Genomic DNA, 22362 nt, shown 5'->3' on the forward strand with positions numbered 1-22362 from the left:
TACCAGAGGATCAAAAACTGGTCTAATTGCAATGCCTCAGGAAGACCTTCAGAAATGTTTCTTGATCCTTGGTTAACAGTAACTCCTACAGTTTGATTTGCAAGGAGAAACAAAAGTCCTTTCACTGGGCTTTAATGGCATCTTAATTCCAGTAGAAGCAGTAAGATGATGCTCTTTGGAGTATTTGGGAAAGAAGAACACCCTCCAACCATTACACTGAATTTATGTAAGACATAAAAGAGAAAATACAAGTAATAAACATTGTATTTGAGCACAGACTCTGAAGAAAAACACATTTGGAGCAGCAAGGAAATAAAACCAACTGCTTGCTCTGCACAAGTCAGCAGTGGGAGGCAGGCAAGCTTGGAGGGGAAGGTCCAGGGGCTGGGAAGCAGCTGGACAATCCCTGTGGGCAGCATTTCTGGGATCCACATTCCAGAGATGCTGCAGGGACCTCTCTGCTGTTCAACTCTTCCCAAGTGACTTGGAGCTCTCCCTTCTGCTCCCCTCACCTTCTGATGTCTCCCCATTTGCATCCCAAGTCCCACAGAATCCTGAAGTTTGGAAAAGACCTCCAAAATTGACTACAACCTTCAACCAAACACCATGGTGCCCAAGGCACTTATTTCTGTGTCTGCTCATTCCTTGAACAGTTTTCCAAGGATGGTGGCTCCTCCACCTCCCTGGGCAGCCCTTCCAATGCTTAACCACTCTCTCTGTGAAGAAATTTCCCTAACATCCAACCTGAACCATCTCACTGATGCCAAGGACTCTACAGAAATTGTTGGTGTCATCAGATCCTTCCATCAGTCTCCTTTATTAATGGCTGTTTTTATTTAGGAAAATGATGTCTTTTTTGGCAAGGCAGAGATCCCAAAGTATTCCCACTGTTCAGCAAGTGATGGGACTTCCCTCCACCTCTGTTTTAGTGGGTTGCAGGTGTTTGACGCCCGTCTCAAACCATAAATCACAATTAGTTAAAAAAAGGCCATTGGTAGACCTGCTCATGTTTCTGGAAAAGCCAAGGGGATGAAGAATTTCCTTGGAATAAAAAGGGATGAAGCCTTGAGAATCCTCCACAGTTAACACCCAGAGAAATCCATGAGGTTCCTCTGACTAAAAACCTGAAATCTCCTGACTAAAAACCTGAAATCTCAATGATTTCTCTTTGTTTGTTTGTGTATTTCCAACAATGGGATGCACAACACAGGGGTCATCCAAATGTGTCCCAAAAAGATGAGACTAGAGATGGATGTGGCTTTCAGAAGACATGGAACTGCTCAGGTCCTGCTGAAGTTTCCCCAATGCACCTCAGCCTATTAATCACTTGCAAAGCTTTGGGCTTTCATGATTTACAAGCCATAAGATGGATGTTTGACGGTGGGAAACCCACAGAAATCCTGACAGCAAAGAAAATCCACACCGGGGACACCTGCCAAAAGTGACAGCAAGTTCCACTTGGAGAGCAACTCAGAGAGTGCTGTGCAGGGATCTAAAGGCTGAATTAAAGCCAGAATTGAGGAATTAAAGCCTCTTGCCCAAGTATTCCTGGTGCATAAGTGCTCTCTCTCTCTCCCCCAGCTACCTCCCTGCAAATCCCTCTTCAGGCCACATTTGGAAATTATTTAAAAAAAGATAAAGTATCCCTAATCTGTTACCAATTAGAAGAAACATGTGAATATTATTTTCTAATTTGTGACTCAGTCGTAAAAGTGAACTCACTGAAATAATTACACTGGCTCCTGAATATTCCTATTGTGCTCCTGAAAAAAAAAAAAATCCAAAAATGAACAGTGGGTATATCCTCTACTTCTCCAGATACCCTGGGGCTGAATGTATCAATAAGAACCATCAAAGCCCTGGACATGGACTGCTAAAAACCTGTAATTTCTGCTCCCAGGCCAGGGGTTGCCAAACAGACTCATTTCCCCCTAATGGTCTTTGTGCACCTTGGGCTTGTGGCGAGTCGGGACGAGCCAAGGAGGCCCGAGCTGAGTGGCCAACACAAGGTGTCCAAGCTGTCCACTGCACAAGTGACCCCTTCCAGCTGCAGGAGCTCTGAGCCAGGATTTATGAGAGAGCAGCAATGGAGATTTCTTTGTAAAACCCAGACACAGCACGACTTGAGTGAGTAACTCCTGAAAATTGGTAATTTCCTGGTGGTTAGCAGGAGAAGGCCCACCAATGGCGAAGCAGAGGCTGCTAATAAATTTATAGTGCGTTATATGCCAATTAGACCCCCTCAGCCCTTCAAGAGGCAGCACCACCAATCAGGTTATCACTCCACAAATGTACTCTTTAGGGCTGAGCTCATCACAAATCAATCCTGCATTTCAAGTGCAATTTTCATTAGCGTTACCCGGGACCGCACTGGTGAAACAATGCAGGCAGGTATTCTCCTTCTCCCCTCAGAGCACCCTTCCCTGATGCCTTGTGCTCAGCTATTTTGCTCCTCCTGGTGCACAGCCACGTCTCAACTTCAAATGGTAAATAATCACTTTGAATAGCACATTAATCGTGCGCTGGAGCAGATTTATTACACGCGTCACACGCGGGAGTTTCGCCGTCACTCGCAAGCCAGCCGTGAACCCCGTGCTTAAATTACATCCTTGTACCTGACCATGCACCATGCAAGGCTCTGTCAATACCAGCAATCAGCAGCTCCCTCAGCTTCCCACCCTGTGACATCCACAAGTGTCATTTGGGAATTCAGAGAGAGAAAAAATACACCAATAAATACTCTAAGGTTTAGCATCTGCTTTAAACCTCTGGTCACAGCTTGAATCACAGCTTCTCCTCTGTGCAAGCAACGCTGCATTTTGGATGCTCTTCTTTGCTTCGTTTTTGCTGAACAAGGCCAGAAACAGCCTTTAGTTTTAGCTTTGTAAGCTATGGCAGCACGGAGTGCCTCCTGCTCAGGAACACAAGTCACCAGGAATGTATTTTCCTTTTCTTTCGCTTCTCAAGCTGGGTACAAACCTTGAAGAAGCACATGCAGAAACCTATCAGAGAATATCCTGAGTTGGAAGGGACCCACAAGGATCATCAAGTCACCCCAACAATCCCACCCTGTGCCCTGAGTGTGATATCCAAATGTTCCTTGAGCTCCTGCAGGCTTGGGACCATGACCAACCCAACCTGACCCAAGCCTAGGTGGGGTTACAGATGTAACATCCATGTTGGGTGGACTTAAAGAACAAGGATCTCCTAATGCAAGAATCCCCAAAGCAACCTTCACTTCCCTGATTCTCAGCCAGGCAAGGTCCCCTTGAGTCATGGCAGGACCAAAATTTACTTCCTAAACCTCCCCTGCCCCCAGTCATTCTAAATTTTTATGGAGTCTCTTCACAAAAATACCTCAACCTAGGAAGAGCAGTGCCTGATGCCCCAAGCCTTGGGCTGTCACCTGCATCTTATTTCTACTTAACCTCTTAAATAACATTGGAATTCACTTTGTCCCCTGATGGGCTCTGTAATGAGAACCTCCTGTCAATCAGGGCTCCATTAGCCGGGACAGACTCCCACTTCCTGAAACAATTTATTGCATTCCCAGCAGCGAACGGGCCTGGCTCCTTTTGAGCCCTTTGGGTTTTTTGGGGAGCTATTCACTGGGAGCGGGTGTCCCTTGTGTCCCTGCTGAGCGGGGCATTGTTCCCCCCATTGTGGCTCCTGGAAACGGCTTCCTGAGCTGACCCACCTCTCCTTGTCCTGCCCAGGCCCAGGGTTTGCCAAAAACTTCCTTGGGCTGCTCAGTTCAGCGGCCCAACACAAAACCCACCAGCTGTTTCCAGCCACTGGGGCAGGGGGAGAAGCCAATCCTGCTGTTAACCCCTTCCCAACAAAAGCCCGGGGACCTGAAGCCCGTAGCTCCCTCTTCCTTAAAGAGCAGGATCTGCTCTCATTTAGCATGAAACTAAAGGCAATTTTGTTTTCCTCTTCCTCTCTCTTGGTTACAAACTCAAATTGCAGCTCGAAGGAAAAAAAATGTTACTAATAGAGGCTAAAACCACTTTGGTTGGAACATTATCTTGAGAGGAGAATTTCCATTTCCCTAAGTGTGTGCAGTCCTTACGAGGTTCATTTGCAATGAGTCTATCTGTTTTGATGAGATAATAAAATGCATTTTATTTAAAAATATCTCCATTTCCACAACCCCCCCCCCAAAGGAATTTAAATGGTCAGTTAATCTTTCTGCTTCAGAGTAGAAGCAGAGTAAATAAAAGAGGGCTGAAGATTATATAAACCAAGATTTTTTTCCTATTCTAACACTGGTCTCAAAGACTAAAATACAGATGTACCTGGGCATTGGCTGTGTGTCTTTTTAGTATAAATCAGTTTAACTTTTAGCCTGGGAAAGGGAAAAAAAATGGAAACAAGATGATAGTTATCTCCAGCCTTCTGTGATTCTCGAGTCAATAGTAAATGGGGGGACTCGTTAGTGCCATAGTGATCCAATCAGGATGAAATTATGCAGTCATGTAAGAAATAATATCTATTAGGCTAATTTAATCAACGAATACTTTACAGATGAATTAGAATGCAGAATCCAATTATTTCAAACATTTGGACTGTCAGCCGCTGTGTTTTTGAAGCGGTGCAGGGGGGGAAAGGGAAGGCTTGAGGATCCTTTCAAGGCCAGGGTGGCAGGGCTGTGTTTGTGGCAGGAGGGCTGAAAACAGCAGAGGAACTGACAACCACAATCAGCACCTTCCCTGGCTCCTGGGGCATCTTCCTCTGGGATATTGGCAGGGACAGCTCCATCTGCTCTTTGCACTGGGTCTCCAGTCTTGGTGATTCCCCTGGCCAGCCACCCTTTAAAATGAAAGTTCACCCTCTAATGCCAAGGGGTGTTTTGTTACTTGGAAAGGAAGGTGTGCCCCTGGTTGGTGCACAACACCCTGGTGCTGCCCAGCTCCATGGATGGCACGTGGCATTTATTCCCTTGGAAAACCAAGGTGCTGCTTTGTGGCACCATGCAAAGGGAAATGGGACAGACACAACTACTGTCAGAAGGGGAAACTGGCTTAAAACAGCACTTGACTCAAAAAGGAGTCATATTTTTAATTAAAATGCATTTTATTATCTCATCGAAACAGACTCATTGCAAATGAACCTCATAAGGACCTGCTCTTTGCACTGGCTCACAATGACTGTCTCCAGTCCTGGTGATTCCCCTGGCCAGCCACCCTTTAAAAGGAAGGTTCACACTCTAATGCCAAGGGTGTTTTGTTACTGGGAAGGGAAGATGTGCCCCTGGTTGGGGCCCAGCTCCATGGATGCCACGTGGCATTTATTCCCTTGGAAAACCAAGGTGCTGCTTTGTGGCACCGTGCAAAGAGAAATGGGACAGACACAACTACTGCCAGAAGGGGAAACTGGTTTAAAAACTGGTTTAAAACAGCACTTGACTCAAAAAGGAGGGGACAAAACTGGGGGCTGTGAGTACACAAACCATGATCCAGTCTGATTCAACATCTGCTCTGCTGATGCTCTGTCAAACCACGACAGGACCATGAAGCTTGCCAGAAAACCATCACTGCTCCACCAAGGAGACTCAGGGATTGGCTGCTTGCTGTAGAATAAAGGCACATCCCACCCTCTCTGTGTGGAGAATTTTCTCCCCAATCCACTGGAATTGCTGTTTCATAAAGAAACAAGAGCAGCCACCCTCTGCATTTTGAATATCAGAATGGCTTGGGCTGGAAGGGACCTTCAAGACCATCTCATTCCAACCCCTCTGCCCTGGGCAGGGACACCTCCCACCATCCCAGGCTGCCCAGAGCCCTGTGGAACAGCTCACACACACAGAGATGGTTTGATGATCCCATTTATCATCAGAGCAGCTATTTCAAGAGCTGCAGATGGCAAAGGTGCATGCTTTAGTGTCAAGCCTACAGCACAAAGTGACATTTTCTCCCCCTCTCTTGTTATTAGTAGATGTTACTTGTTTGTACAGAGAAAAACACAGAAGTGATGGATACTTTAACCGTAATAAACTGAAAAAATCCCTTTCATTCTCTGGGCTCCAGCATTTCTTTTGACTATTTGAGAGATATCATGAGGAGCAGAGCAACCCTGGTGCCTGCTGCAGAGCATGGATGCCCCGCACTGCTCCGTGAGCTCTGCGTGCCATTCCCAACGTACCTGGGATCCAAACATTTCTCTGCCCTGTCATCTGGAGCAGTAAATGGACTTTCTTGCTTATTTATACATTTAATGCTCTTCTGATGCCCAAATTATGCCTGTTTCCCATGATGGATTAGCACAGGATACAGCAGTGACAATTTTCTGCAATCTGTGGAATATCAAATTTTGATTACTTCAGGAGGAAAAAGTAAAGTTATAAGCAAACTGATTGATAAGGAGCAGAGGAATCCTTCATGTGGTGGCTCATTGGGAGCCTTGATGAATGCCTGGCAGGACTGTGATGAGTCCCCACAGACGACATGCAATAACTCTGAGGAGATTTAAGGTATTTATTGCTCAAATAAAACAAAACCAAGTGACACGAGTAGGTGAAACAGCACAGGGTGATTACAATCTGCTGATCAAGACCAAGTGCAATTCTAATTTTTTTTGCAGAGTAAAAAAACAAACCAATTCTCCAGCTTGCCTACAGAACACTGATGGTTATTTTGGGAATTTTGGATGCTGGCTTTCTTCAGTGAGCAATGGGGTTGTTTCAGTGCCAGGTCTTTATGAAGGATTATCATCCAGTAAATGCTGGCAGCTGTTCTACTTCTGGATGTCAAATTATTTAGCAGTACCTTCATAAGATAAAGTGATAATAGATATATTTTTATCTATCTATCTATCTATCTATCTATCTATCTATCTATCTATCCATCCATCCATCCATCCATCCATCCATCCATCCATCCATCCCATAAAGCTGCAATACATATAAAATATATAAGGTGTGACTTGGTGATCATGGAGGTTCTTCCCAACCTTAACAATTCTATGATTTTCTCTCTCTCTACATGCACACACATTCCCTGGGCCCCATTCCCTTTCCAGCTGTGAGACTGAGGAGTTCCCAAAGGAGCGTCCCTAACACAGTGCTCCTCAGCAAGGTGTAGAGAGAGCTCCTCTGAAGGAAGAACTGCTCTCTCCTCAATCACAAATCTCTCTTCCAAGGCTTCCCCAGCAATGTTATTGCCAACAATCCCCCAGTGCTGGCAGAGGCAGATGTGACCCTTTCACTCTGGAACTCTGCTGAGCTGTGTCTCTGTGAGAATCCCTAAAGCTCTCCCTGAGTGTGAAGGGGCTTTGTACTAAAAGCATCTTCCCCAAAACAGTTCAGACTGAGGGAACTTTCTGAGAGAGACAAGGGAGGGAAAAAGCCACCAGAGGAGAGCAGGATGCATTTGAGTGGAGGGTTGGACCAGCAGCACCTTCTCCTTCAGAGAGGGGAGCTCATCTGAGCCCACAGGGCTGTTCTGCTATTTGAAAAGGCACTTGCAGTTAAGCAGTGAGGAGAACAGATTTTTTTATTTTCAGTTTGCTATTTCTGGGCGGGGTTGATGGATGTTTCAGACAGAAGAGGCTGAAAGGAGGCTTTGTGAGCCAGCATGATTAAAACAGTTGTCTTGAGCTGAGTTTGTCTATTGTGAAAAGAAGTGGGGGAGACTCCAGCCAATCCATCAGCAATGCACTGCTGGCAGACAGAGGCACTGATCAGACACGACAGCTTTGCAACAGGTCTGAAACCCAAGTGCAGTAAAACCTCCCTGCCTGTCTGTGTCTGTGTTTGCTACAAGCATCCTGAAGATTTTCAGCTTTTCCAGCTCCAGGAGCCAGCATGGGAACACCAGTGGCTTTGGTGGCACTCCAAGGAGGACAAGGAAGATCCTGGTGGTAAAACAAAGGGTGCTTAAAGCTCCCAGTGTGAAACATGGCAGATTTGGAGGATTCTTTGATGTGGTATTTAGGGACCTGGCAGTGCTGGGTCAAGGGCTGCACTCCATGATCTTGGAGGGCTTTCCCAACTTTAGCCATTCCATGAATTTATGATATTTTAGATGCAAAGGACAACCCTAAGGCAGGCTGTGTATTTCCAGTTATACAAACAGAACAAACACCAAGGATCTGCTACCTTCTCTGAAAAATGCTTGGACTTTCCAGGGCCATCCCATATCCCAAATCACTTGCCCTCTGCTGATCATTCTTAGGATGAGACTCCTAAGCTGTATCAACCCATTTTGTTTCCTGTAAAATATTCTTCCACCCTGAAGGAAAAGGAATTAATGATTATTCTGAAATCTAAACAATGTGACCGACTTTGCTGGGTATTTTGCACAGCTTTTATAATGGGAAAAAAATATTGCTAGCGCTGATGTGACCTGGCCATTAAAATATCTTCCATCTGACAAACACCAGCAGTCAGAAGGAGCTCTGTAGAATTCCTGAGCACTTGTTTTTTAGCTCCTGGATGAGACCAGAATGAGAACTGCTGGGTGAGCCCCTAAATTACATCTTGGTGGGCATCTGATCCCAGTCCCTGCAATGCTGACGTTTGCTTATGCTCTGTCTTTTGGGGACGGCTTCTGAGGGATCCAACAAGCTGGCAGCCCCCTCCAATCCTGCCTGGATGCTTGGAAAAAAAGCTGCAGCTCCCTCAGAGCTGAAGTGGGCAGCAGCCCCTTCACAGGAACTGGTCTGTGAGCTACCACCACATGTCTAATTAATGACCCTGCCGGTCGCAGCTGGAAGAGCTGAGCTGGGGGTGATTAATTAAATTAGCTGGCAGAGGAAATTACAGTGGAAAAGCCAAAGTTTGATTGCTCCATAATTAACCACAGTGCAAATAATATCTGCATCTATAACTTCCAGCCATGAGATCAGAAGCCAATTGAATTTGGCACTGATTGAAGCTGTAAATATCCTGTGGTGAAAAATGATGGGTTTGTTCTGAAGGGAAAACTTACAGAAATGGACATCCAGCAATGCAGGAGGGGAGCAGGGCACAGGGAGGAAAGAGCACTGGAATGAGATCCTGAGCTCAGCTGATTTCTGCAGTGCTAACAGGACTCAAGGTGAAACAGGAGGAAATATTTTAAAGTTGGAATGGTGTGAGATTCCTTAGCAGAGCTTTGGTGAATCCAGAAAGCAAAAAAGGCACTGAGATCATTCCATCCCCTGCTCTGCTCCACAGCCTGTGGTGGGAATCACTGCTTTGCTTGGGAAAAGACTGCACAGCTGAAGAAATACCCAGTCCTAACAGCTCCTCCCTGCTCCTGCATCCTCCATCCCCCACTCCTGCTCTTAGGAGCACTTTGTTGAACTACAAGACCCCATTTTTCCAGGGAGATCACCTCCAAATGCCTGCCAACCCCTCCATCCCCATCTAAATCATTAACACTTTCTTAACCCCCTTAAGCATCTCCTGCTACTCACTGAATTCTTATCATTCTTATAATATATTCTTATCATTCTTCTCCAAAATTCTCTATTTTGCCAAGTTATGTACCCATCTCAATCCTGCATCATGTTGGATTGCTGGGAGTCTCATCCCTGTTCCACTGCAGCTCAGTTCTGGCTTAAAGAAAGCTCAGATTTTTAAACTGTGGCCTGAAATGCAACCCCTCAAACCCCAAAATGAGCCAAGATTTATTTCCATGCTTTTCAAACTGCTGTCCAATGTACTCTTTCACAAAAACTGCATGATCCAGGAAATATTTAATTTTCATTTCTTTAAAGCAGTGAAACCAATTTTCCTGAGTGTTAAGTGCACTATATTCACATACAAAATAGTATTTCATATTTTGTGTGTTTTATTTATATTTTTACATTAGATATAAAAATATTATATTTATATTTTTACATTATCTTGAATTTATCAAGGATATTATGCTTGATAAATCCTTGATAAATATGAAATATATGCCCGACCATATGATATTTACCTGATAATTATGTTTCTCCAAAGGGAATCCCCTTTGTGTGGACCAGAATCATCCCCTGAACCAAATTTGTGCCTTCTCCTGCCCCAGACCTGAACACTCCTGTGGATATTGGCACCTACCTGGCCATCAAACCCTCCTCACCAGGGCACACCAGTACAAAAACATTTACAATTCCACAAAAACAGCACAATATTTAATTGTGAACACACAAGTCCTGCTCTGCTTTGCCCTTTCTTTCTGAAAATGTGGGGAAATCACAAAACCAGCTCATTTTTATGTACTTCATCACTCCTGGCTGACAACACAATTTTTGGAGTGCCCTGAGAGCCTTCCCTGTAAGCTGGGCTGGTTCCCGCATGTCCCATTATTGGTGTGGCTGTAAAAAATGCAAACCAAACCTCTGCCCCCAGAGCACTTTGCCCTCACAAAACACCACATTTGATGGTGGAGGCTATTTTCCTTCTACTTCTGAGGCATCCCATGTTCTCCCCTGCCTCTTGTTCCACATCTTAACACACACACTGGTGTCAAACGAGCTGTGTGACTCCACAAAAATGCAAATGCGGCAACAAAGACCAGCTAAAAATCAGCTTTGGACATGTATGAAGGTCAGGAGTCCCAAAACTCTGTCAGAAGAGCCATTCTCATCTCTCATTTCACTTGGAGCATTCCCACCATGCATCCTGCACATCCCTAAGCCTTGTCTGCTCCTCACACCTCCCAAACACCCCTTGCAAAACATACCATGACTTAAAAAAACCCCATTTAAAATGTTAGTGACTCATTTTTAACAAAAAAAACCTCTGCATTTCAAAGGGTCCTGCAATTGCTGAGTTTATCCAACCTCCAAAGGAATTTTGTGTGATGGTGTCCACAGCTGGAAGCAGAGCTGGGAGCACCAACATCAACTCAAACTGGAGTTCCACCACTCAAAATTGCAATTGCAGCAGCATTTCAAATAATATTTACTTTAAACACTATTTTAAATAATAATATAATTTTAAAGAATAATTTAACTTTGACCACAAGTCCGAACAAGTAACGCTGATTATTTTCTGTGGTTGATTCTTTATTTTTCCCCTTTTTGCCTGAATGCAACAGGTGAACCCAAGCAAACCCAGGAATCCATTTAGGACTGGTGTGAGCTGTGGGAGGACGAGTGGCCAAAGCAGATGTGGTCTGGAAAGGCTCAGCCAGGAGCACACACATGACACTAGCAAAGGATAAGAGATGTAAATTTTGGCTTCTTGAGATGAACAAGTAAAAAAGTCAACTCCTGAATATCATCTTTTCATAAGAGAGCCCTCAGTTTTAGCATACAGTGACACAATCCTGCTCTTTCCACTTGCAGAGGAGCCTCAGAAGCATTCCTGGGCTTGTGATTTAATTCAGCTTCCCAAGCCTGGCTGCTGCTGCACAGACCAGTGAAAATAAAATCAAAACATCCCTTTGGAAATTGTGACCCGGATGAAGCCAGGCAAATGTAAATCTTTTGGAGGAAAAGCCAAGTTAGCAGGAAGATTTCTAGGCCATGACATAATCATCTGTGCAGCATGAAGGCTTTTTGAAGCTGGGCCCATGCACACCTTTGAGGCTCACCAATTACCAGGACAAGGCTTCTCCTCCCTCGCTCCCCAAATTCTCACACAAAAAATGCCTCAGCCACAGGACTTTGCTCTGTCTGCACAATCTGCTTAATGGGCACAGGCAGGGATTTCATCTCCCTCTAACTCCTCACCTGTGCTCCCCTCAGCACTTTAATTACTCCAGAGCTGCTCTGGTTTCTCCTGGTCACTCATTTCTGCTGGGGCTTGGCTGCTGCCCCCACTCCAGCACCCACACATGGAAAAATGCAGCTGGAAGAGCACGATCCCAGATGAACAGAGAATATTTGAGAGCTGTGGGGAACCTGCATTTGGGCTGCTGTGTATATCAAGTTTCAGTCCAGTCAAAAGCCAGCACCATCTTTTCACTGCTGCCCTTTTCATTTAGTTATCTTACTGAAGTCTTATCTCCCCAGTCCCTTGCCATAGGCTACCAGCTTCCTGCAGAGCCAGAAACAAAGCTCAGTCTTAAACAAAGGGGGGAAAAAAGGGAAAAAAGCACAAAAGAAAGTTGGTCACAGTTACTGTTAGGGAGCCCTGCGGGTTCTGTAGGCAGGACCAAAGCGAGGGGATGCTGCTGCCTCTGTGCCTCGTGTCACCGGCCAGCAAAGCCACCAGGAGCACACACAGGCACTGCCTGCCTTCAAAGCATCCCACCACCGCCTTCAGCCACGCTCTGCTGGCCCAGGAGCTGGAACAGATCCATCCAAATGGCTGGAAGAGGCAGAAAGCACAGGGGGAACACAGCCACCATCACCGGTGACAGCCGCCGAGAGCTCGTGTCACAGCCCCCCTGCGCCATCCCACCCATGGAAAACAGGATCCTGGGGAGCACCTCCCACCCTCCCTCTCCTCAGATTTACCCACAACCAGCTCATGCATCTCTTTAACAGCAGAAAATGCAGAAAGAGCAGAAGGAGTTTACACAGCAAAGCTCCCACAGCACAAACCAGGACTGAACTGGCTTTAGCTCAGAAAGGAATTGGAATTCTGTTTGGTTCAACTGTGCACAGAGGCAGATGGGAGCTCAGGGCAGGAGGAATGAAAGGAACAGGTTAAACGTCAACCACACAGAAAAGCTGCAAATAAGAAGAAAATATTTTGCATAAGATTTCTTTCTAACAGAATGGGTATTTTCCAATCTGCTGGGTGTTTCCCCACGTGCTTGACTCACAGCACTTCCAAAATTCTCACAGCCGAGCCTTTGCATCTGATCTGGGCACCTCATAATAGCTGATGCTTGGCATTGGACATTTTTTAACTCAATGGCTCTATTATTATTACATGTTTTTTATTAACATGTTTTTTAACTCAATGGCTCTACTATTATTGTTTTTATTAACATGTTTTTAATTATTACATGTTTTTTATTATTAAATGTTTTACTATTATTACAAGTTTCAGCCTTACAAACAGCTGAATTTCCAGAACAAACAAGTGTCCAGTGATTTTCCTTTAAGAAGTAACTGATAAAAAGAACCTTTGCCCAATGCTTCAGACAGCAAACTTCATTTTCCAGTTGCTTTTAGCTTGCCATATTTAAGATGAAACTCCCCACACGTATTCTCAGGTGCTGTGGAGTAGCAGATATGTGCATCCACACATGTGCTGTGCAATTTAATTCCAGTGTCAACGATGCCAAGGAATTTTCTGAGGGAAAACTAACCCACAGTGGTTTCCATCTGATTCCTTTTCAGTGACCCTGGCCATCAGCCTGATCTAAGCCATGTTTCCCCCCAAGTTATAAATTCACCATCCATTTTTCCCCATCTGAAATTAAAATTTTGTTCTAATTAGCCTCTTTCATTCCTCTGCTGTAGTTCCACACTGGCCTGAGCAGTTTCTAATAAACACAGTGATGTGGTTTTCTCTCTGTTAGTGAGCTCTGAGTTGACCTTTTCAAGTGGCTTTTTGGACAAGCAGATGTGAAGTCCACTGAAAACACATTGGTCTTCAACCTCTCTAGTCTGGTAGGTGTTTGGGAGAGAACTAACACAAAAATAGAAATAAACAGTCAGAATCCAAACAGAAAATTAAGCTTGAAGCCAAGATCCTACATAATTTTGAGACCTTCAGGACAGGCAATCACCCACCCACCAGATGGGTTCTTATTCCAGCAAACAAAAAACCAAACCAAACCAAAAACCAAAGCAAAAACTATTTTCTATTGCTGATTATCAACTTACAGACACTCTTTTCCCCAGAAAATCCCCCTTGTTTGAGTCCTGAACTCAAATCCTAGATTTCTCCAAGTTTAACAGCTCATTAGCTTCTTTTTTTCTGGGGAATTCCAGCTTAACTTGGTATTTTTCAGCACGGCAGGCAAATCCACAAAGAAAGAGAATCCAAATTTGTCAAGGATCTCACCAGAACAAAGGAACCTGGAGCTGAGTGTTGCTCCAAGCCCTGTCCAGCCTGGTCTTGGACACTTCCAGGGACTCAATGAAGTGGTACTGGTGCTATTTAGACTGAAAAGAAGAACAGCACTGTGGCTCTTTAATAAATGCTTTCCTAACCTGCAGAAGGAGACAGCAGCACTTCCTTTTCAGGTTTCTCTTTCCCCACCACCACCAAGGAGGAAAATAACAATTGTAATAATTATTACAAACCAGGCTCCTCTTTACCCAGAGGCTGAGCTTTTATCAGAGGCAGCCTTGCACACAGGAAAGGTGCAGCTGAGCCAGGGAGCATTTCATCTAAAGCACTCATTAACTTGGACAAGCAGGGTCGAGGGTGTTGTGGTTGTTTTGTTTTGATTTTTAATCATCCAGGCATCTCCCAGGCTGCCGTACAGGCACCGGTGTTGCACCGGATCAGCTCCTGGGTGACAAGGGCTGCCAAGCAGCTGCAAGGACAATAAAACACAGTATTACTACTACTGCTACCACCTTTCATCTTTGGAGTATTGTATCTGAGCTTCCAAGGCCTCCAAAGGGCTGAAGTCTGAGCAGCAGCCACCCAAGCTGATGTTCACTCACCTCACTCAGCTCTTCCTGTCAGAGGCATTTCCTGCAAGCTACTGCTGAGTGACAATTTCATTTTTTTTGCTTCAATTTAATTGCAAACCAGCCCAACATGGAAGCACACGAAGGGCTCACTCCTCCAGCTGTATCCCAGAGTTTCCTGGCAGCACTGAATCAGTCTCTTTATTTATGCCTGCGTTTGAGGATGCGATGCCGCCGCAACCAATAATTTATCCATTTTCCTCATTATCCCCGTGAAATATCTGCTGTCCAAAACACAGCTAATAGAACTGCAGCTCGCTGAGTGCTGCTCAGCGGAGTTCAGCCACCAGGAGTGAGGTTTTACTGATCCCCAGGTCCAAGCTGGAAACCTTAAGCCAAACCTTAAGGCAAACCTTAAGGCAAACCTTAAGCCTAAGCTGCAGTCCCGGAGCAGCTGTTGGGCCGGCAGCAGCCCAGCTGTCTAAACTTTATTGGCAGCAAATGTCATCCTCGCACACAGGAGCTGCCTGCCTGGCAGAGCCAAAGGCACATCTTGGGCTATCACATCCCATCACGTTCCCCTCCAGACGAGATGTGAAAACCGGAATGGGAAACGTCAACAGAGTCCGGAGCGGGGCACGGCCGCTGACAAGCACAGCACGCCGTGACAGAGATGGGCTTGGAGTTGCAATTAGTGGCACTGTCATTTTCGGGCCCTCCTGCCAATTAATTAAGCCTGTCAAATGGAAAAACAGCGGCATTCACATGATAATTTATATCGGGAGAGACTGGCCCGGCTTTGCCGCTGCTGCCGCTGCCGCCGCCAACAAAATCCCCTCCGAGCGCTTCAGGAAAAAAAAATAATAATAAAAAATATATATAAAGAAGTGGAAAGGGGAGGGGGGGGGGATAGAAAGAAAGAAAGTTAAACTGTCCTTGTTATAATTGTTAACTCTGATCGCTCAAGTAGAAGACGGGCTGATTAAAACTCCAAACGAGCCCCCAGCTCGCTTAAATCTCCGAGTCCGGAATGATAGAATCAGAGGAGTTTATTCATACCATTAAGCCCCAGAGAACTTAATTGAAAGAAGAGCATAGCCTGGACCTTGACAAGCGGGAGGTCACAGTAATTGCTGCCGGACATATTTAACATTAAGATAATCAGGCCATTAATTACCCTTTGGATCATTAAATCAGCCAGTTGCAAAATGAAATTTCTGCCTCTATTACTCACTTGAGAGACCACAGGGGTGGCTTTTAATTTATCAGTGAGCTTGAGATACAAAGGACCAGGCTTGGGGAGGAAGGAAAAGGGGGAGAAAGGAGGGGGTTTGCTTCAGCAGAGGCAGGAATATCAATCCGCCATGCTTGGTGATCGTGGCAAATTAACTAGGTAAGATAACCTCAGCTTCTAAAGGCAGAAGCTGGGGGTATGTAAATAGATGAGGGCAGACAGGGAGATCAGAGCCTGCACACCACTTAGCAGGATAATAAAGGAAATCATCCTTGATTATCAGTGCTAATTTGGACACTGCCGGTAGCTTGTTATGCGTGTTCTGAGTAGCATTTAATTAATTCAATTGCTTGTTAATGAGGGAAGTGACATGTGGGGAGCAGATGCCACCCAACTGCAGATGGGTTCTGGTCAGCCCTTCACAATAAAATCTTTTTTTTTTCCTTCTTCTTTCTTTCTTTTTTTTTTTTTTAATTTATTTTAAAAAGCCCCTTCCCCCAGCCCTGGAACTGGAAAGGTGTCAGGCGTGGAGGAGCACTGAAAAGGCACAAAACACTGACCTCATCAGGCCAAGATCTGCCACGGAGCCAGAGCTGATAATCAGGGCTGGAGAGGTACCTGTGCTCCCCCAGAGGCCCCATCCATTCCCTGTGCCAGGAATCAGGAGCAGCAGCAGCACAAACTGCTGGCCAAAAGGAGCAGGGGCTGAGCAGGAGGGGAACACAGCAGCCCTACAAGAGCCAGGGTGCACAGAGGGATCTGAGGGGCTCCATTTCCCTGGGTTCACCCTTCATCTGTGATGAAGGATTCATTATTTTTACCAAGAAAAGGATGAATATTTGCATGGAAGGCATGGGGTTTTATTTTCCATTTTGGTATTTTTCATCCAAGTCACTCCCAGTGACCAGCAGCACAAGCCAGGCTTTGGTGCAGCACTGTAAAACTCAGCTCAGTGCAGGGCAGCTGCAGAATGCTGTCCCTGACACCATTAGAGTGAGTTCATGATGAGCAAGGATCAAAGTGGATCTTCCCTGGGAAGGTGAGAGTCCATTCCCAGCACTGCCAGCTCCCAGCTCAGCCAGTGCTGGATTTTCCTGTAGCCCTTGGTACCCAGGATAAACAGAGAGTGCTGGGCAAACAGAGCTGAGCACAACTGCTGCTCCAAGCCCCACTTACAGAGCTTAAAACTGTGCCTGGACTTCTGCAACCCACTCACCCCTCAATTCAAAACCAGAGTTTTAACGGAGTTGGAAATTCCACCTGCTTGTGAATGCTCTCAAGGAGATGCTGGGATGGTGGAGCCCTGTCTGTGTGCAGCCAGTGCAGATATCTGGCATTGTCTGAGCAGCAGAACAACATCCCAGTGTGGCTGGGAAGGTGCCTGGACATGAGCCTGCCTTCCCCCAGCTTGCCTGGCAAGCTCCAGCTGGTGGAGGTGGCACATCCATCCCAACACTCCCAGAGAGATGGAGCTCAGGGAAGGAGGGTGAGGGAGCAGATAAACAACCATCTCCTGGAGGGGCAGAGGGATGGGGGCAGCTTGTCTCCTCTGGAAAAGGCCAACACCACCTTGAGAAGCCAAATGAGTCTGCAAACCAGAAGCCACAGGAACACGAGGACAAAGCAAAACAAGTGAGGCACGTCCAGAAAAAGCCAAATATCTGGTAGGGGATGGACACCCCAGTGCAACAGGCAAAGAATTCCCAAGCTGGCTTCCCCACATCTCCAACATTCCTCCACAGAGCTGCTGAGCCCCACAGGGCTCCTCCAGCGCTGCAGCACTCCAAAGCAGCCCTGTGAGAGTGTGCTCAAACAGTATCAATAGCAATTAGAGGGAAAATCCTGATCCCATCCCCAGCCCCAGTTAATTGTTGCAACATTGATTTACTCTAATTTGACTTCTCACTCCAAATTAAAGCTGCATTACCCAAGGAGGGACTGCAGGCAGGCTCCCCCTGCTCACCCCCTCCCCTCTGAGACAATAAATTTCATATTGAATACACTTGCAAAAAAAACCTGGCAGTTGTTGCAGGATCCATACCCAAAGATCTTTCTCCTTTTTTTTCGCTCTTTCTCTTTTTTTCTTCTTGCTGGGAGTAATTAAAAGATGCTTTTCTTGACTAATGATGCCCCTGTTTAGGAATGGGAAGTCGATACTCCTTCAGCAGCAGTCAGCTCCAATTTGTCACAGGCCTCCCCAAGTTGGAGCTGTGTTCTGGGGCTGCTGGTAATTGCTGGAACCAATTACTGACCTAATCAGGGACCCACGGACACCACAGCTCGGGCCAGCTGCTCCCTGCTCCCTCTCACACTCCAGTGTTTGGCTTTTCCACCATTTCCCCAACTTTCTGTGCTCAGCAGAGCTCGTGTTTGTTCCTCCTTCCTCCCAAAATCCCAGGAACACCCTCAGCCCTGCCTCAGCCACCTCCTTGGGGATCCCAGCACACCTGTGCTCCCAAAGCCTTCAGGTCAGTGCCAGAGGCCATCCTGGGGGCTGCTTTTCACTGACAGGGGCACTGAACACCCTGGACATCTGCCTGGAGAATCACAGGATGGTCTGGGTTGGAATGGGCCCTAAAGCCCATCTCATCCCACCCCTGCCATGGGACACCTTCCTCTAGACCAGGCTGCTTGCCTCTCCAGGTGGATGTGAGCTGGAAAATATCAATATCAGAGGATACAGCTGGGCAATACTCCTGCTCAGTGCAGGAGGGATAATGCCTTTTGCTGAAGGCTTTGATTTTACACACTCTCCCATCTCAGAAGGGAGATGGGAGAGTGTGTAAAATTTTCCCATGATTTGCTTGGATGAAGAATCTGAAGTGCATGTGAGTGGGCTAGAAAAGGACAGCAGCATTTCACACGGTTTAATCACAGAATATGCTGAGCTGGAAGGGACCCACAGGGATCATGGATCCAACCCCTGGCCCTGCACAGAATCCCAACAATCCCACCCTGGGCATTCCTGGGAGAGTTGTCCAAACCCTCCTGGAGCTCTGGCATTCCCTGGGCAGCCTGGGCAGTGCCCAGCACCCTCTGGGGGAAGAACCTTCCCCTAAAATCCAACCTAAACATCCCCAACACAGCTCCAGCCATTCCCTGGGTTCTGTCCCTGTCACATTGGAGCTGTCCCTTATGAGGGAGGTGCAGACCATAAAAAGCTCTTGAATTTGGTATCTTATTTGAGAGTGTGCAAAATGACTGAAGGCAAGCTCTACTCACAGCTCTGCTTTCAGAAATACTGGTGCCATTTTCCTGGGTAGGATTCCTTCATTATGCCACGATCTGGAGTAGCCATGTGGCAATTCCTCCTGTCAAAAACCATCTCCAGCAACCCCTCCATCCTTTCCTCCACTCCACAGAAACACACAGGATGCCACTGCCAGCACACAGTGATCAGTGCCAGCCTCTCCCAGGCTGAAGGGACTCCTTTGAAAGCCACATCAGGACTTTCAGGTTCCTTTTGGTCCAGCCTGTGAACACTCCTTGAGCCTCCCAGCTCAAGAATTCAGTATTTGTGGAGCAGCTCATTACTTCTTTATTTTTTGGTGTCCCTAGAAATCTATGGGTTTCCATTGATGGCTTTATCCACAACATGAACAGGTGAACCCCACCTGATCCCCTCTAAAAGTGTCTGTTGAGGGCCCATCACAGAATCAGAATCCCAGAATGGTTTGGGCTGGAAGGGACCTGCAGGACCACCCAGTGCCACCCCTGCCATGGGCAGGGACACCTTCCACTGTCCCAGGGTGCTCCAGCCTGGCCTGGGGCACTGCCAGGGATCCAGGGGCAGCCACAGCTGCTCTGGGCAGTGCCAGGGCCTGCCCACCCTCACTGGGAACAATTCCTAATTCCCAATATCCCATCCATCCCTGCCCTCTGGCAATGGGAGCCATTCCCTGTGTCCTGTCCCTCCATGCCTTGTCCCCACTCCCTCTGCAGCTCTCCTGGAGGTGCCTCTTCCCCCTTCAGTCCCTCCACAACAACAAAAGGAAGATTTATTTAACCCTCCTTTCAGGGCCATTTCACCTGCTTCCCATAGAATTCCTCATGCAAAACTCCAAGCAGCAGTGGGAACATGGGGAGCACAGCCTCTGCCTGAAGAACTTGAATTTATTTTCTCACCACAGCTTGGAGAGAAGGATTGTGATGCTAGCAGAGCCCAAAGAGAAGCACAAAAGCAGGCACACACTTGGAAAAAGCAGAACTCTCTTGTATTTATGTAAAAAATTGCATTTCAGTCCCTGCTGCAAAGAGCAGAGGAATGGGAGCAGCAAAGCAAGACTGCAATTGCTTTGTGGGAGAATTTCCACATCATCCTAATTCTGCTTTTTCTAGCACCTCTTCTATCACACAAGCGTGAACCTGGACACAGAGCTAGAAAATCCTATCTATAAAATGAATCTTTTTGTCCAAAAATGTTGCAGTGCAGGAGAGAAAGTGCAGTGATATCAGTGGCAATCAGAATCAGCTGAATATAACCATGAAGATGCACAGAAACAAAGTGGGAGAATTAAAATAAGCCCTGTGTATGAAATACTAAGAGAAAAATAGTTGATTTTCTAGAAGTAAAATTCAATCCTGAGTGAATTATTAATTGAAATGGATGGTGCTCTTTTCATCACAGTCACATGGATTTTAGATTTTTCCTGATGATTATTATATGACTACTGAAATAAAGTGATTTTTCTTTTTTTTTAATAGCATTCCAATTGAGTGCAAGCATTTTCCTTTCAGCTGTTTAGAACCACTCACTCAGCAGTAAGGAGCAACATATCTTTGTGAGGTGCAAGAATATAAAATCTCTGTACTGAAGTGATAGCAACGACTGAAAGTTCTTTTCAATCTACCTGATGAAATCATTGTGCCCAATAATACACAGGTATAGAGCAGCCACCCCATTTCTGCCTGAACAAAACCTCTCTTTGGGGCTCCCTGAGCACTTTTAGATGCACAGCCATTCATCTAAGCAGCCTGATTAATGCAGTGGCTTCATTCTCGAAGATGAACCAAAGGTGGCACCACAAATTCATTTTTCAGGGCTAACGAAATAATGCAAGAAGGAACAGTTGACTTTTCTACACTCAACAGCACAAACCCAGCCCTCTGCTGCAGGAGCTGGCCCAGGCACAGTGATCCTTCCACCTGGTCCAAAACTGGAATAAGTATTCTCAACACATCTGTCTCTGACACTGATCAGATTAATTCAGCATTAAAACCCCCCAGTTTTAGGTAGGACAGCACCTCACAGGAAGATTTTCACTGTGTGGGATATGAGAGGCAGGTAAAGAGCTGTTCTCAAAGGCGACACCCCCCCAGCAGCTCATGGTTTCACATAAATCACACACAAAAAAAGTCAACAAGTCCATGGCTGTCACCATCATATTTTCTGGAAAATCCCTTCACCAGGATTCCTTGTCCTGGGAAGCTGAGAAGTCTTAGAGAAAATGAAAACAATAATTATCTGGTTGCTTCTCCTGTGTTTGCTGCTTTGGAATGTGGTTGGAGACTGTTTATCCAACAGGTGAATTGTTTTTACTTAATGACCAATCCCGATCAGGCTGTGTCAGGACTCTGGAGAGTCACAGGTTTTTCATTATCTTGTTAAGCCTTCTGTCTGCATCCTTTAGTATAGTTTTAGTATAGCATTCTTTAATATAATATAATAAAATAATAAATCAGCCTTCTAAGAACATAGAATCAAATTCATCTTTCCTTCCTGCCACGGGAGACCCTGAAAACACCACACATGGCCAGCACGACTTGGAACACCCCTGAGCAGGACCAAGGACCTGACAGCCAGGTACAAATCCCCTGACACTCCGAAGGGACATTGTTAATGACAAACTGACAGGCCAAAAGGCAGGAACTTGGTGGCCCACTGAGACAAAGGAGCCCATGACAGGACAATTTGGATGGAGGAAGAAGCAGGTGGGAGGTTCCCATCTCCCACTGAACAGAAAACTGCAGAGCTGCCGAGCAAACTTTCACAAGAGCAAGAAATCAACGAGGTTACTCAACTTTTGCCACCTCCCGCTTTGGCACACGTTCTCCCTGGGCACACAGGGAGGTTACAAACAATGTGAGGTTATAAACAAGGTGAGGTTATACACAGTGTGAGGTTATAAACAAGGAGAGGTTATACACAAGGTGAGGTTATAAACCATGACTTTCCCACAAGGGAGAACTCCGAAGCGGCGGCGGCGTTGCGTGCCGGGCGAGGCGCGGCGAGCATGAACCCACCTGGTGGAGTCTGGGGAAGGCTTCACGTGGCCTTGGCTGCTCTCCTCCCACACACTGTTGGCCAGCTCGTTGCCAATGGCTGACATGACCTTGATGAGCTCGATGGGCCAGTCGTCCAGGTCCAGGGAGCGCACGCGGGACAGGTGCGTGCCGAGGTTGCGGTGGATACCTGAGCATTCGATGCAGATGAGGGCCCCCAGGTTGAGGCTGGCCCAGTCGGGGTCTGCAGGGCAAGGACACAGCAGTTAGTGCAAGGGAACATCCCACAGGACTTCCCAGCTGTGGTTGTGCATGAAGGTTTTGGTTCTGGAGGCGTCTTGTCCTAAAGAGCAGCTGGGAGGCCATCCAGGGTCAGTGGGGATGCCAATCCTTCAAGGGGTACAGAAAAATGAAATGTGGTGTCTCAAAGGATGCATCACTCCACCTCC

At 46.4% G+C, this 22362-nt stretch overlaps 1 protein-coding gene across 10 annotated transcripts in view; it reads right to left on the reverse strand.

Annotated features, from left to right (window-relative positions):
- AGAP1 (ArfGAP with GTPase domain, ankyrin repeat and PH domain 1) overlaps window positions 1-22362 on the reverse strand; it is a 321395-nt gene that overhangs the window by 11941 nt on the left and 287092 nt on the right. For all 10 annotated transcript variants that reach the window (XM_054277889.1, XM_054277883.1, XM_054277881.1 and 7 more), the window contains one exon: window positions 21935-22157. In XM_054277889.1, coding sequence (XP_054133864.1) covers window positions 21935-22157 — 223 coding nt within the window. The remainder of the gene's footprint in view (window positions 1-21934; window positions 22158-22362) is intronic.

Source organism: Melozone crissalis, unplaced genomic scaffold (assembly GCF_028551555.1).
Source record: "Melozone crissalis strain CALT ecotype California unplaced genomic scaffold, PUWL_Pcris_2 ptg000023l_1, whole genome shotgun sequence".
Lineage (NCBI taxonomy): Eukaryota > Metazoa > Chordata > Aves > Passeriformes > Passerellidae > Melozone > Melozone crissalis.